This window comes from Cucumis sativus, chromosome 6 (genome assembly GCF_000004075.3).
Source record: "Cucumis sativus cultivar 9930 chromosome 6, Cucumber_9930_V3, whole genome shotgun sequence".
In the NCBI taxonomy this organism is placed as follows: Eukaryota; Viridiplantae; Streptophyta; class Magnoliopsida; order Cucurbitales; family Cucurbitaceae; genus Cucumis; species Cucumis sativus.
Window position 1 is genome coordinate 29,587,921 of NC_026660.2, and position 13,456 is coordinate 29,601,376.

General features: G+C 37.1%; 3 protein-coding genes across 7 annotated transcripts; 2 read left to right on the forward strand and 1 right to left on the reverse strand.

The window, feature by feature from the left end:
* The first annotated feature begins 1,258 nt into the window (after positions 1 to 1,258).
* Positions 1,259 to 5,082, forward strand: LOC101215972 (protein CHUP1, chloroplastic). The gene is made up of 5 exons (XM_004134617.3): positions 1,259 to 2,742; positions 3,279 to 3,592; positions 3,675 to 3,786; positions 4,522 to 4,656; positions 4,739 to 5,082. The coding sequence occupies exons 1-5, from the start codon at positions 1,576 to 1,578 to the stop codon at positions 4,871 to 4,873; spliced, it is 1,863 nt and encodes a 620-aa protein (XP_004134665.1). The 5' UTR covers positions 1,259 to 1,575; the 3' UTR covers positions 4,874 to 5,082.
* Positions 5,083 to 5,787: 705 nt separating this feature from the next.
* On the forward strand, positions 5,788 to 9,985 carry LOC101216458. 4 transcript variants are annotated; one of them, XR_004217559.1, is made up of 5 exons: positions 5,788 to 6,164; positions 6,260 to 6,336; positions 6,586 to 6,697; positions 8,502 to 8,714; positions 9,401 to 9,985. XR_004217559.1 is itself a non-coding variant. In XM_004134619.3 (4 exons), exons 1-4 carry the CDS (start codon positions 5,902 to 5,904, stop codon positions 8,629 to 8,631), a joined length of 582 nt encoding a protein of 193 aa, XP_004134667.1. In that variant the 5' UTR covers positions 5,788 to 5,901; the 3' UTR covers positions 8,632 to 8,948. The 4 variants fall into 4 exon arrangements, 2 of the variants coding, with proteins under 2 accessions (XP_004134667.1, XP_031743479.1); XR_004217560.1 differs by lacking the exon at positions 9,401 to 9,985 and adding an exon at positions 6,865 to 7,163 and having other exon boundaries at positions 8,502 to 8,948; XM_004134619.3 differs by lacking the exon at positions 9,401 to 9,985 and having other exon boundaries at positions 8,502 to 8,948.
* On the reverse strand, positions 9,132 to 12,316 carry LOC101216213 (protein trichome birefringence-like 38). Of its 2 annotated transcripts, none has more exons than XM_004134618.3 (5): positions 11,555 to 12,313; positions 11,200 to 11,371; positions 10,722 to 10,897; positions 10,480 to 10,638; positions 9,132 to 9,725 (listed from the first exon to the last, which is right to left on the reverse strand). In XM_004134618.3, the coding sequence occupies exons 1-5, from the start codon at positions 11,845 to 11,847 to the stop codon at positions 9,437 to 9,439; spliced, it is 1,089 nt and encodes a 362-aa protein (XP_004134666.1). In that variant the 5' UTR covers positions 11,848 to 12,313; the 3' UTR covers positions 9,132 to 9,436. The 2 variants fall into 2 exon arrangements, with proteins under 2 accessions (XP_004134666.1, XP_031743478.1); XM_031887618.1 differs by having other exon boundaries at positions 9,593 to 9,725; positions 10,439 to 10,638; positions 11,555 to 12,316.
* Between the last annotated feature and the right edge of the window lie 1,140 nt (positions 12,317 to 13,456).

Genomic DNA, 13,456 nt, shown 5'->3' on the forward strand with positions numbered 1-13,456 from the left:
TCCAAATTTTACCCATTATTTACATTACTCATTCAATACACCATAATGCAATTAATGTTTATTTTATATGTGTGTTGACTGGACACTGCATCTCAACAATTTCTCTCAATTCAAATTTATTATATATCTCAAGTAATTTTATTTTGTTACTTTTCTTCTCTGTTGTAATAATATAATATCGCATCTAATTAATGTTTTTCTTCTTAAATCTGTTTCTCTTGCTCTCTACCATAACTTTATTTATTTATTTCTTTAATTTTAGTACCTACAAGTTTTGAACACATCTCAAATTATATACCAACAAATGAACACATTATACAGTTTCTAAATTTGATAATATATATCATGATTTAGATTTCGGGATTAAAAACTATTGTAGGCTGAAAAATTGAAAAGTGGATTCTAGCTTATTTTTAGATATTTATCTCTAGATTTTTAATTTATGATCGAATGCCCAAATTAATTGTACTACTAAGATTTTAATTATGTAAGATTAGTGAACATGTAACTTTATGATAAAACATTAATAAACAAATTTAACAAATATAGTCCCCCACATTGTTTATTCCCGTGACAAATGAAACCAAAGGGGCTAAGTAATTGAGTGTAGTCCAATAATTTTCTTATTAAAGTTGAATAAAGTAAATAGAGACAAGTATTTAGAGTACTTGTAAGCTAAATTATGAAATAGAGAGAAATTTGTGAGAAACAAATTGAAATGCATTTATTGAACCATATGATAAAATTAAAAGCGCAATATATCACTTTTTGAAATATGATAGAAAGACAAAAAAAAAATATAAAAAATTATTCCTTAAATTTGAGAGTGAAAATAAAAGAAAAGAAGTGTAAAGTGGAATGAGAAAGAAGGAGGATTTGTTTAATAAATATAACATAAAGATGGGGAAGAAGAAGTATTTAAAAAAACAACAATTGTCAAAGAGAAAGATGGGGAGAAAAAGGAAAGAAAGAAAAACTCATGTGTGCCAAAATACCGGGAGAAATTGGTTGAAAAAATTATTGAGCTGACCGTTGGAAGTGGAAGGGCTTTTCTACTCTGTGAACATTTTATTACTTGGGTACCTGCTCCACCTTCACACACCCACGCGCTCCAAATTCCAACAACTCACGCGTCTCCTCTTTTCACGCCTTCATTCCTTGCTCTTCCATTACGCCTATGCTACGAAGCGAGTATTCGTATTTATATAGTCGAGGCGATTTGTGTATTTAACTTTTTCTTATATTTTCCATTTTAAAAATTAGATCCAAAGAAATACGACCGTTCCTCGTGATCGACGCCACTGCCCTCCGTCTTTCTCTTCTCTTCCCTTCCCTTCCCACTCAAACGTTTTCTATTACTTACTACCTTCTTTTTTTATTTTAATTTTTTCGCAAACTCCAACTTTCTTCATCTCTCTTTTTCTCTTTCAGATGAGACGAAGATAAAGACGTTTCGTTCACACTCTAAAGTAGATTGAAAAATTGAAGGACTGTAAAAACTCACTCCCGACCTTACCCTCCAAGCATAGAGAGAGGTGAGAGAGAGACATACACACACGCGGTGAGAGTTTAGAGATGGTAGCTGGGAAGGTGAAGGTCGCAATGGGGTTGCAGAAGTCTCCGGCGAGTAGAAAGGTTGAGAGCTCACCGAAGACATCGACGCCGGCGCAGCCTTCTCCGAGCTCCGGTAAGGTTTCTCAGAAAACGGTTTTCTCTCGCTCATTTGGTGTCTATTTCCCTCGTTCTTCTGCTCAGGTTCAGCCTCGACCGCCTGACGTCACGGAGCTCCTTCGTATGGTTGAGGAGTTGCGTGACAGAGAGGCGCGATTGAAGACTGACCTATTGGAGCATAAGTTGTTGAAGGAATCTGTCGCCATTGTGCCTGTGCTTGAGAATGAGATATCTACGAAAGATGCGGAGATTGAAAGAGCGTCTAAGCGGATTCTGTTCTTGGAGGCGGAGAATGAGCGGTTGAGAGTTCAAGTGGAGGAAGCTAAACAGAGTGTTGAGGAGGAGAGGAGAGAAAGTCAAGAGAGAATAAAGGCAATGGAAGGTGAAGTCGCTGAGCTGAAGAAAATGGCGTTGGATCGAAGCAGAATGGAGCTTATTTTGGAGAACGATGAGCTTTCGGCGTCACAGAGGTTTCAGGGATTAATGGAGGTCTCGGGAAAGTCTAACCTAATCAGGAACTTGAAAAGAGCGACTAAATGTTCGGATGCTGTTGTTAACCAAGACAATCATAAGGTCGAACATCCGGAGGCAAAGAAAGAAGAAGTTGAAACCGAGAGGCCGAGACACTCGCGTTGTAACTCGGAAGAACTTGCTGAGTCCACCCTCTCCAACATAAAATCGAGAATACCTAGGGTTCCAAAACCTCCTCCGAAACCTTCTTCATCTTCCTCTTCTTCTGCCACTACCTCCACCTCTTCCTCATCAACTGGCTCTTCTGCTGACATAGAGAAAGCGATCCCAGCCCCACCCCCTGTTCCAACCAAGGCAATGCCGCCTCCTCCGCCGCCACCATCGAAATCCGCACCCCCTCCCCCTCCACCACCTCCCAAGGGTAAGAGGCTCATGCCAGCGAAGGTACGGCGAATACCGGAGGTTGTTGAGTTCTATCATTCGTTAATGCGGAGAGATTCCCGGCGAGATTCCGGCTCCGGCGTTACGGAGCCGCCATCGACCGCCAATGCTCGGGACATGATCGGAGAGATTGAGAACCGGTCGGCTCACTTACTCGCTGTAAGTCACCGGTCACGTACTCTGTGTCCCTTAATTTTTTGTTCAGTAAAATAATTTACAATGATGCCACTAGGGTGAGCTTTTGTCAGTAAGACTTGACTGGTCCTCAATTGTTTTTATTAGGTGCCCCTATTGGTTTTCTTTGGATTTTATTGTCAAAATCGGAATATTGCTTCCTTTCATTGGGTTGCCCTCCTCATTCAAAACTGTCTTTTTGCATTCCCATTTTTACTCAAATTCGTGGCTTTTTGGAGGAGGTTCAATAATTCAAATTTACCCTCCCCCTTCCCTCTCTTGTTTTTCCATAAAAACAAACAAACAAAGCATAAAAGGTAATCATGGAGAATATATTTTCTTTGAAGCCAATTAAAGATTGATTTTGAGAGGAAGATTTCAAACTCTTGATGATGGATTGCTTTAATATCAAATCTAATTACCTATAATAATAAAAAAAAAGTTACTTTAATTATTATTCTCTTAGGGTTTTGATTTTATCATGATTGATTCTCATTATCAATCTCTCGTGTTACTTGCAGATAAAGACAGATGTAGAAACTCAGGGAGATTTCATAAGATTCTTGATAAAAGAAGTCGAAAATGCTTCATTTACTGACATTGAAGACGTTGTACCATTTGTCAAATGGTTGGATGATGAGCTCTCATTTCTGGTAGATGAAAGAGCCGTGCTTAAACACTTCCAGTGGCCGGAGCAAAAGGCTGATGCTCTGCGTGAGGCTGCATTTGGCTATTGCGATCTGAAGAAGCTGGAATCCGAAGCCTCATCGTTTCGTGGTGATGCCCGCCAGCCCTGCGGATCGGCTCTCAAGAAGATGCAAGCTTTGCTTGAAAAGTATTCAAGATTGTTCACGTGCCTAATTCTAATTTCCTTGCATTTTAGTTTCATTTCCTAATATCTGTCCTTGATGCATCAGGTTGGAGCATGGCGTATACAATTTGTCTAGAATGCGTGAATCTGCCGCTAAGAGATATAAAGCATTTCAAATTCCAGTGGAATGGATGCTTGATGGTGGAATTGTGAGTCAGGTAAATTCCATCTCTAAGCCAATTTAACAAATATAGTTTAGTTCTAGCTTAGTTCGGCGGGTGGGGGAAGGGGGAATCCAAGAAGAGAAGACTGCTGATTTAATAATAATTTCCTTGACTTGAAATGCAACGATTATTAAAATAATTAAGTTGTTCCATTTAGGTGTGTCTCTCAGGTGGTCCCTTTTAATGGATCCGTTCTGAAGAGACAGAGAAATAACTCTGACAACGTATACCGAGCAATGTAATATAAATATGGAGAATGGTTAAGAAGATGACAAAAAGGATGTTTTGATTTAGCCTTGTTTTCCTCTGCCCTTTACCTGCACGCGCACATGGGAATTCCCAGATTTCTAAACTACATCTTCTTGTCTGCTTTATAGCTCTTTTAAGTTATAGGGCTAACAAGAGAATCGGATTCCCCTTGTTTGCTCTGTGCAAATATGATACTTTTTAAAAGTTTATTTAGAAATGAGCACACTGGGATTTGTTTGTTAATAAATATTCACTTACTTCACAACTACAATAATAAACCCTTGGAAGAAGCTCCAAGAATCATCTCTCTCAAGCAATGCATTATTTAAAAAGGACAAATCGTTTTGCCTTCAAGGTGTGGTATCAATGGTCCCCTTGGCGCCAAGTTGGGTGTTGGTTTAATACTTTCACGTGGTAATAGTTACTCGATTGATGTGTTTCTGATCCAAGGCAATTGTGTGCTTCAATTAATGTGTACAGATCAAGCTTGTCTCTGTAAAATTAGCAATGAAGTACATGAAGAGAGTATCCGCAGAACTTGAAACAGTCGGTGGTGGACCTGAAGAAGAAGAGCTGATTGTTCAAGGCGTTAGATTTGCCTTCCGTGTGCATCAGGTAATGTTTGGAGAGTGACCCTTTCTATTGACTGACATAGGCAAGTGACTGTGGTTAAGCTCTTGAACTTGTTAATGTGCAGTTTGCTGGAGGGTTTGATGTAGAAACAATGAGGGCATTTCAAGAGCTGAGGGACAAGGCAAGTTCATGTCATGTACAATGCCAAAACCAGCAACAACATAAGTACGTGTGGAGTAGCAGGCCTACAACTTGTTAATCTGCAGCAATCTCAGCTTCAGTGGAGAGGGCTCTTGTTTTTTTGGTTTGTAAAGAATAGATTGTTGTTATCATGTCTGTGAATATTAATGGGCAGAGGCTTGTCTTTGGGATGGAATGGAACTCCAATTTATTCATTTAAAAGAAAATGAACTGAGGTGATTAATTAATATATTGGAAAAAGGAAGGGAACCCATTTTCTTCATTGAATATGCATTCAACTTTACATGCTTCTCATCCTCTTTAAATATGCACTGCCACTGCCATATTCTGACCACTTCTCTCCACTGGCTCGATGCAGAATGAAGGGTGTTTTGTTTATTCTTCTTCCAATTTCTTGGTGTGTTGAGAAAAAAAAAAAGAAGGAAATTTAGAGGAATAATTGACCTGGAAATAATTTCGAAAAGCTTAAACAATTTTTTTGCTCATAAAATCATTTGACGAGTGATGATATATATTCTTTAATTAAATTTATATGTAGAATATGAATCATATTATCCTTGTAAGTTTATTTGTGGCCTAAGCAAACTTCTGTTATTGTTAGCAACATCTAAGAAACATATTATCGTTTTAAAAAAAAATAATTTATTTTAAAAAATGTCGATACAAAATTATTTACCTTTTTTGGAGGTTCAATTATTGGCTCTATTTGATAATTTTAAACTAAGGTTAAGATTCAGAATTTTTTTTTTGGTCTTTTTTAACTAAAATATTTATTATAAAAATTTTGTAAATACTTTGGAAGTTTTTGTTATTTTCAATATTTCTTTAAAAAATAGTAATAGATGTACTTTTCTTTTAAACCAATGAAGTTAACCTAAACAAATTATATGTACTATTTCTGTGAATTATTAAGAAAATAAGGGCAAAAATTGTTAAAATGGAACCACTCCATTTTTTTTTTTAATAAAAGAAATAGATTTTTAAATACGAAAAATGGTATTTGAATGTAATAAAGGAAAGCTTCGTAATTCCCTTCCAACTACGGACATGGATACGTAGCTCTTTTTTACGCATCTAGCAGCTCAGATGACAAGCTCCATACTTCTAAATCTGCAATTTCTTTCGATAACTGATTCTAGGTTTCGTTCTTACTCTCTTTCCAATCATCTTTCTTCATCTCCGCATTTGATCTGCTCTCTTACACGCCCTCGAATTTCTCGCCTTATCAAAGTTACTGCTGTATCCTCCATGGAGGTCGAGCAAGGTGGAGAATCTGCACCTGTTGACAGCACAGTTCCGCCCATGAAGCTCTTGTTCGTTGAAATGGGTGTTGGCTACGATCAACACGGGTGAATTCTCAGCTCTTTCTCTTGTTTTAAGTGTTCATTTCAGTAATAGAACTGCAAACAATGAGATTAACGAGTGGATTTCTATTTTGCCACAGCCAAGACGTCACGGCTGCTGCAATGCGAGCCTGCAGGGATGCAATCTCTTCCAATTCGATTCCAGCATTCCGTAGAGGTATATGTATCCCAGTGGGTTTTATATTCTCGCGGTATTTGTTATTTGCTTAGTTAATCACGTTTGACAGAAGATAAGAGTTTCTGAAATCAGCTACTTCTTCTGGCACCGCCCTGGATTTATTTTCAAGTTTAGAATCTCAATTTTATGGTTACTTCTGGCTTCTACATATTGCGTGTATATTGAAAGACGTTTCTGCTTTTATTATGTTAATATTATAATTAGGACTAATAACAAAGTGTTATGTAGGTTCCATTCCTGGAGTCTCATTTGGAGAGATGAAACTACAGATCAAACTTGGGGTTCCACATTCTCTTCAACAATCTTTGGATCTTGAAAAAGTCAAGTCCGTCTTCCCATAGTGAGTGATGAAGTATTTTAAGTTTTACTATTTTCTTTTTGGGAAAAACGCAGAGCTCTCTGTCTTGTTAGCACCTAACATTGGGTATGCAGTTAGACTTGTTAGATGATATATAATTAGATTTACCTACACCCACTAGCTTAAACTTTTGGATCAATTGGCTGCAGTGTTCTTGATACAAAAGCACAAATGAGCCTTTATAAACCTAACGACTGGAGGGATAAGTTAAACTACTAACTCAACCATCTTAACAAAATAACCGAGCAGAGGGAGAGGGGAGGAAAAGTAACTTAGGTACAAAAGCAAGTGATGCAAGTCAAACCCAATGGATGCTGTACAAAGATTTCTCGAGGCTGCTGAGCTGTAGAAGGCTAATGAGATTAAGATGCAGCCTTGTTTAGTGGCTTGGTTTCACATCCCCCCAAACTCGTGGGTGTTTCAATCACTCCAAGCTTCTTGCTTCAAGGTGAAGATTGCTTAAAACGTTTGTCCTTTTATGGCAAATAAGGTTTGCAGCTGCAGTATTGACACTATTGCTAATCACATCAGCTAAAGTTTACACGCTGATTCTGCACTTGATTTGAATACAAAATTCTGTTTCTTGGGCTCCCATGAAATTAGATTTTCACTTAGAAAGACTTACTATGAATATTACAAGGCTTTGTATAGAGACCGATTTTCTATACCTCTTTCAAGTATTCAAGGATTTTTCTTGCCCTTTGCCAAGGACGAGTGACCAGGCTTTGCAAGTATTGGCTGGGTTTCCTGCATGATAAGTTGTGCAGAGTCCCCCTATCGCACTGAAAATTATTAGATAACTTTTCAATCGATTTCTGTAAATTTTGATTCCTTGCGTATTGACAAGCTTCCACCTCATTATAGGTTAATTGAGATGTTTCTTTTCTTTCTTCCACCACAAATATGCATTTTAATTCATGAGGATCAAGGGAGAAAGTCAGAACAAAATCTGTAAGGAATGCTTTTATCCTCACTTTTGCTGTAAAACTTTCTACACTTAGACCTAACTGACTTGATCACTTGAATCTTGGAGGAGTTTGACAGCAAAGGGATTGAGGCTGTGACTATTCTCTGATAGTGGGGTTGGATGATATAATGGAGAGCTTACTAGGGTTTTCTTTTTATTAATAATTTTTTTATAATTTTTTAAATCTAGGGCCATAGGCACTCATACGACATTTCTCAGTTTTAAAAGACTAGATGGATGCTAGATATTTAGGTCATTTATTTATTTTAAAATTTAGGCTCTGGCGTAAAAGCTGTCTCTGGCATTGATCTGTGGTAGGCGTGTGCTTAGCCTCTAATCCAGCTGTAGATTGTAATGGAGACGATTCAGTCTGCGATTGAGATCCTTTTACAATTATGGCATGATTTTCGAATTATGTTAATCTATTTGCTTAATGCTTCTTTCTTTTTCACGTAGATTTCATGTCTCAAGTTACTTACCTTGACTTTACTTTAACCACCACAAGATCCTTCAATTGTTTTCAATGTTCTGGGCTACTTATACTGCAACCTCCAGAGTGATTGGACTAAACGACCAAGGAGAAGTTGAGCATTAGTTTAGTAACTCACTTCGTCAATTTGGCTCCAAAGTTTGTTTTTCTGTGTGGATGTTCCTATTTGAGTATCAATTCATAATTAACTAGCCTATTGCTCGCTTGACTGTTGGTCTTCCATTTCGATTTAGTATTGACTGGCAGTACCTTTCAATGATGATAGTAAACTCCTCCAAACTATCCTCTTCAAAGTTTATTGAATCTTTCCATAATTTGATCGACTGCAGTGGAAAAATTTTGAATGTTGAGGTCGTCGATGGTGGCTTAATATGCTCCAGTGGTGTGCATGTGGAAGAAATGGGAGACAAAAATGACGACTGTTACATAGTAAATGCTGCTGTATATGTTGGCTACTAATTTTCGTTGCAACATTCCCCTTCGAGGATCTTGGGGTTACGCGTTGTAGACTGCTAATCAATGTAAAACCATGCATGCTCCAGGTACTTAGTCATCTATGATTGTAATTATACAGTTAGCTAAGCTTGCCGTATACATTGACATTTCAGTTTCCTTGAGAATATCGTGACAACCACATGGTTCTTTCCTATCTGGATTAAGCGCTTGATTTTAATTTTTTATGTGATTCAACATTCTGTAATTTTCTGTTAGAACTCATATTTTAGTTATCAGCATCTATGATCATGAAATGAACTCTCCATATCCAGTTCGTGGAATGATCTTTGAGAACGTGAAGGAGTTATATCAGGTCGATCATGTGTGTTTATTTTTCTGGTTTCATGTAGTTCCATATGTGTGAGGATTGGTGGCCTATAAGATCTGCACTTAGCTCAATAATATGATTCTTGGAAAATATTGAATTTTTCTGAAAGCCAAACTCAAATTCAATTGGACCCATCTAATATAGCATGTTATCCAATTTAATTTCAAACAGCTATCTTCATTCCATGTCTCACCAGTCACCAGTATTCTTTCTTTCCTTGTCGATTTGAAACTATTTTCAGAAAATCCAACAACTAAAATACTTTATACAATTGCTTTGTTGCCATTACATTAATTTTAGTACAATTGCTTTGTTGCATTACATTTCTTGCTTCCAATTACCGTTAAGGTGGTTAATCAAATGAATGAAGTTCTATCATCTAACACGCCCTTTGAGGAATCGCAGAGACGAAAAGAGCTTCAAGTGTTTCGCGGTTGGCCTTCACATGGTGAAAGCTGCGTAGAGAAGCTCATTCCAAGTGTCGGGCAAACCGGGAAGGCACCAATGGCTGCAATCTCTCCCATGCTCGCCACTGTAAGTAGAGGGATGAGCATCTTTCCGCAGTTGTGACAACGTTGTAATGTCCAGCAAGAAAACTGGCTTCCTCATTCTACTCAGCACTCTCTTCACAATTTCTGCAGCGGGGGGTGTCCCTGCTGGATACAGTGACCCCGAGAGTGGTACACTTTCTCCGTTGCAACTCCTCTTTGGTTGGTTCCAATCCTTTCCCCTGATAAGGTAGAAACTTAAGATTTTAGAGTTAAGAAGAAAATGCAAAGTCTTATTCCTATATTATGCAGATAATTAGTTTTCTGGTCTGAGAATTACTCCTCAACGAGAAAATAGGTACAAGAAAAATAAGAATAGTAATGCATTAAATTGAGCTGGACAAAATTTGGACAACTTATTTTCGTCGGCAGACCAGTTAAAATAATTTTTTGTCCTCGAACTGCACGTCAATTTCCACTTTCGTATGTATAGTTTGACCAATTTTATCGCTACCAACTACCTATGATAAAATTACAAAAGAAAATATAAAATTTACTGTGAATTTTATGATGAGGGTATCGATTATTAAAGGAATTAATGTCACAGCATCCGACATGGATACGTGACAATGCTGCCTTCTCCGTGGACAGAAGTGTTTATAAATGTTCTGAGCTTGCCAAAATGCTGGAGAAGTATTAAAATGGATACATAGCCAAATGACGAAAATTTTACTTTAACCTCTCGTGGTGTGGGGATATATATATATATATATATCACAACTTGGAAGGGTGGGGTCGGGATTCACACCTCGTCCTTAACCCAGTAGAGGAAAAAACTTGTGATTCACACCTCGTCCTTAACCCAGTAGAGGAAAAAACTTGTTTTCTTGTCTTTATAGAAATGAAGATTTATCAAATATATATTTTGAAAGTTTTAAAGTTTAGAAAAAATTACTTTGATAGAAGAAGGAATGGCAGCCATTGATCTGTACTTACTCATAATGAGTGGGGGAGATTCCCTGGAAAATGACCTTGGTTTTACTGGGATCAACATTCATTTCCACCCATCTCGCCCAGGTGGTCAACCCTTGATAGAATGCCTCTAGACGGTCCATATCTTTCTTCACTGTGTTTCCTACTTGCACATAATCCCACCTGATCAACAACACTCACAACCGTCAGATTTTACCATCACCTACCACATCAGAATGATCATGAAAATAAGAGATTGATCATACGGCTGGGATCTTCCTGTGTGGGTCCACCAGTGCCATGAGTTGAATATGAGCACATCCATTCCCTTCCACACATTGCCTCCTTCAATGGAATCAAGCTTTAGTACTCTTCCAATCCTCTCTTTCACTACGTCCACAAGGTAGGGCGTTCTGTAAAGAAGCAAGCTTACTCCATAGTCCTGCACACACCGGATTTTTCCTCTTCTTCATTGGTTTGGTATTATTATAAATTATTGAACAGCGAAAATTATTATTCCTGTTAATTATTATTACTACTATTATTATTATTATTATTATATGGTTTTCTTGCATTATTTGTCTTGTCCTGTTTCAGGATAGCAAGCCCAGGATAACCCAAAAAACAGCTTTTGAAAAAGTGAATAAAGAACAGAGAATAAAGGAAACAGACAATTATTATACTGTGAAGTGGGAGACTTTGAATCTGGAAGTTCGAGGAAAAGAAAAAGGGGAAAGAACTCGCCTGGAAAATCACAGTAGAGATTGACTCCCTCCTGACTACGGAGGTTTTGGTTTTTGGGGCCGAAGCTCGAATCATACATGTTAAGGACTGCCACATGTTAAGACTCAGTGAGTCACCTACAAACATTATCTTCTTCCCTCTCCACCTCCTCAGAAGTTCCAACCCGTCAAACCTTTAAACAAATGAACGCATATTTCTGTGAGAGAGAGGGCTAGCAGCTTTGGTTTTACTCATTCTCAGAGAAGAAAGTTTGACATTTGCATAACAATGTCGCATGAAGGAAAGCAGGAATACGTCTAAAATGGAAAACCTTTGGAAACAAAAGGATGGAAGAAAAATGAATGAGAGGTAGTACCTTGGAAGATCACAGAAGTCGGGTTTCCAAGTGTACTTGAGGTAGGATCGATCCGGTCTGCCATACTTTTGGCAGTTAAACTCAGGGTCTATGAAGGGACAGCTTGAAGATTCATAAAGAGGTAAAGAAGGATCAAAAACCCATTTTCCTTCAAACAAATTACAGGTCCTCACTTGCTTCCCACTTCCCACATTGCTTATGTTGTAGAAATCTTCAGCTTTTGCACTTTCTAGTGAAATGAAAAACAGAACTTGTAAAAGCAGGCGGGACAGAGCTCTGATTCGAAAACCCATCTCAGATTTTGGGCTCTGACTGAAAAGAAGGGAGGACTTTGGGGAATAGAAATAGGTAGAAGCAAGTGGGTCTATATAGGGACAAACAAGTGGGGAGAGAGAGAGGGAGAGAGAGAGAACCTTCCCTGATTATTATTATTATTACTCTTTTTTAATCCTTCAAAAATTTATGCCATGAGCTGGGAATTGAATTATTTTTGCTGGATTGATCAAGGGAAATACAAGAGTTTGTGGGGAGTTGAAATTGAGAGTTGCGTCGCAGTGTGTGCTGTTTTGTACATCAAGGGCCATCGCATATTGCCCACCAAGCAATGTTGCACATGGCTCAATGATGTGTTGGTTATCTAACTACCAAACTTTTTTTTTTCCTTTGTATATATATAAATGGTTCTACTTTTTGGCTTCTACATTCTATTGTTCTATTTTAATTAAGAAAGTATATAAGTAAAGATGATTATCTCTATTGTTTTTAGAGTGGTTCATAAGGTAAAGTTTTAGACTTTATGTCCAAAATGGACGATATCACACAATTATGAAGATAGATGAAAACTTTTTCATCTTCATCAATTTGTATTAGCATCATGGTCTAAACCGTGTGATTTGTGCTTGGACTAAAGTGCTATTTGAATTTGACTTGAAAATGAATTGGAGGTGTCTCGAGATTATAAACGATACTTTGTTCCAAGGTAATTTGCTAGGAGGGCACACTAAGCGAGTCCCACAATGGGTAGAGAAGAAAATAATTTGTGTATGTAAATGATTACAATTGTCTTTATTGGTATGAGAAATTTTTTATGGTTCTAAAAGTGAAACAATGATATAGTTTATACATAGAATGAACAATAGCATACTACTCTTGAGATAAGTGAAAGTTTCGACGCTATGCCTTTTCAAGTAATTTTTCCTTCATTTTACTCAACTATTTCTTTACCTATTACAAACAAATTGAAACTTTTTTTAGTGGGTATGAATGCTAAACTTGAAAGTTCAAAATGTTTGCATCTCCTAATATACAATTGTTATTTTATTTTTTTTACTTGCAAATATTTTTACATTAACCAGTAAGACAAAAGTTATTTAATTGATTAATGCCCTTTCTTGATTGATGAACTCATTGAAAGTAACAGGCATTAGAATTTAAAATAGGTTTGAATCATTTGGCGGAATCAAGTCTGTCCCATCACACTAACGTGTTGCCAAAGCTTTTGTTGATTCCCATGTATGAAGAAAACCTTGGCCTTAAAAGAAAAAGATAAAGATAAAGAAACAGAAAAAGAAAATCCTCTATCACATATTGGAATCATAAGATAGTTTTACTACATAAGAATCCCTAATAAATAATACCCTCATTTTGGAAGAGCCATGCACATGTAAAACAAAACACAACTCCTGTTTTTTTGTACTTCTCTCTCGCTTTCTTTTCCTTTTATTTAATATTGTGTGAACATCAGACAATAACTCATTTGGCATTTTAGATTATCTTTATTCTTGGAAATAAAAATATTAACTAACTTGTGAAAAGTACTTGGATCTTTTTTAATGCATGCTTTGATGTAATTTGTGTGGTTAAAGAGAAAGAAATCATAAATGGTTAAAAATGAAATTAAAC

What these genes read in the sequence shown, in the direction of transcription:
- LOC101215972 (XM_004134617.3), top strand. Translation starts at nt 1,576, where the DNA reads ATGGTAGCTGGGAAGGTGAAGGTCGCAATGGGGTTGCAGAAGTCTCCG. An exon ending in GGTCGGCTCACTTACTCGCT is followed by an intron (nt 2,743 to 3,278) that starts GTAAGTCACCGG and finishes TGTTACTTGCAG; the next exon opens with ATAAAGACAGATGTAGAAAC. An exon ending in TTGCCTTCCGTGTGCATCAG is followed by an intron (nt 4,657 to 4,738) that starts GTAATGTTTGGA and finishes GTTAATGTGCAG; the next exon opens with TTTGCTGGAGGGTTTGATGT.
- LOC101216458 (XM_004134619.3), top strand. Translation starts at nt 5,902, where the DNA reads ATGACAAGCTCCATACTTCTAAATCTGCAATTTCTTTCGATAACTGAT. An exon ending in GTTGGCTACGATCAACACGG is followed by an intron (nt 6,165 to 6,259) that starts GTGAATTCTCAG and finishes ATTTTGCCACAG; the next exon opens with CCAAGACGTCACGGCTGCTG. An exon ending in GATTCCAGCATTCCGTAGAG is followed by an intron (nt 6,337 to 6,585) that starts GTATATGTATCC and finishes AGTGTTATGTAG; the next exon opens with GTTCCATTCCTGGAGTCTCA.
- LOC101216213 (XM_004134618.3), bottom strand. Translation starts at nt 11,847, where the DNA reads ATGGGTTTTCGAATCAGAGCTCTGTCCCGCCTGCTTTTACAAGTTCTG. An exon ending in GACTTCTGTGATCTTCCAAG is followed by an intron (nt 11,372 to 11,554) that starts GTACTACCTCTC and finishes ATTTGTTTAAAG; the next exon opens with GTTTGACGGGTTGGAACTTC. An exon ending in TCTCTACTGTGATTTTCCAG is followed by an intron (nt 10,898 to 11,199) that starts GCGAGTTCTTTC and finishes CGGTGTGTGCAG; the next exon opens with GACTATGGAGTAAGCTTGCT.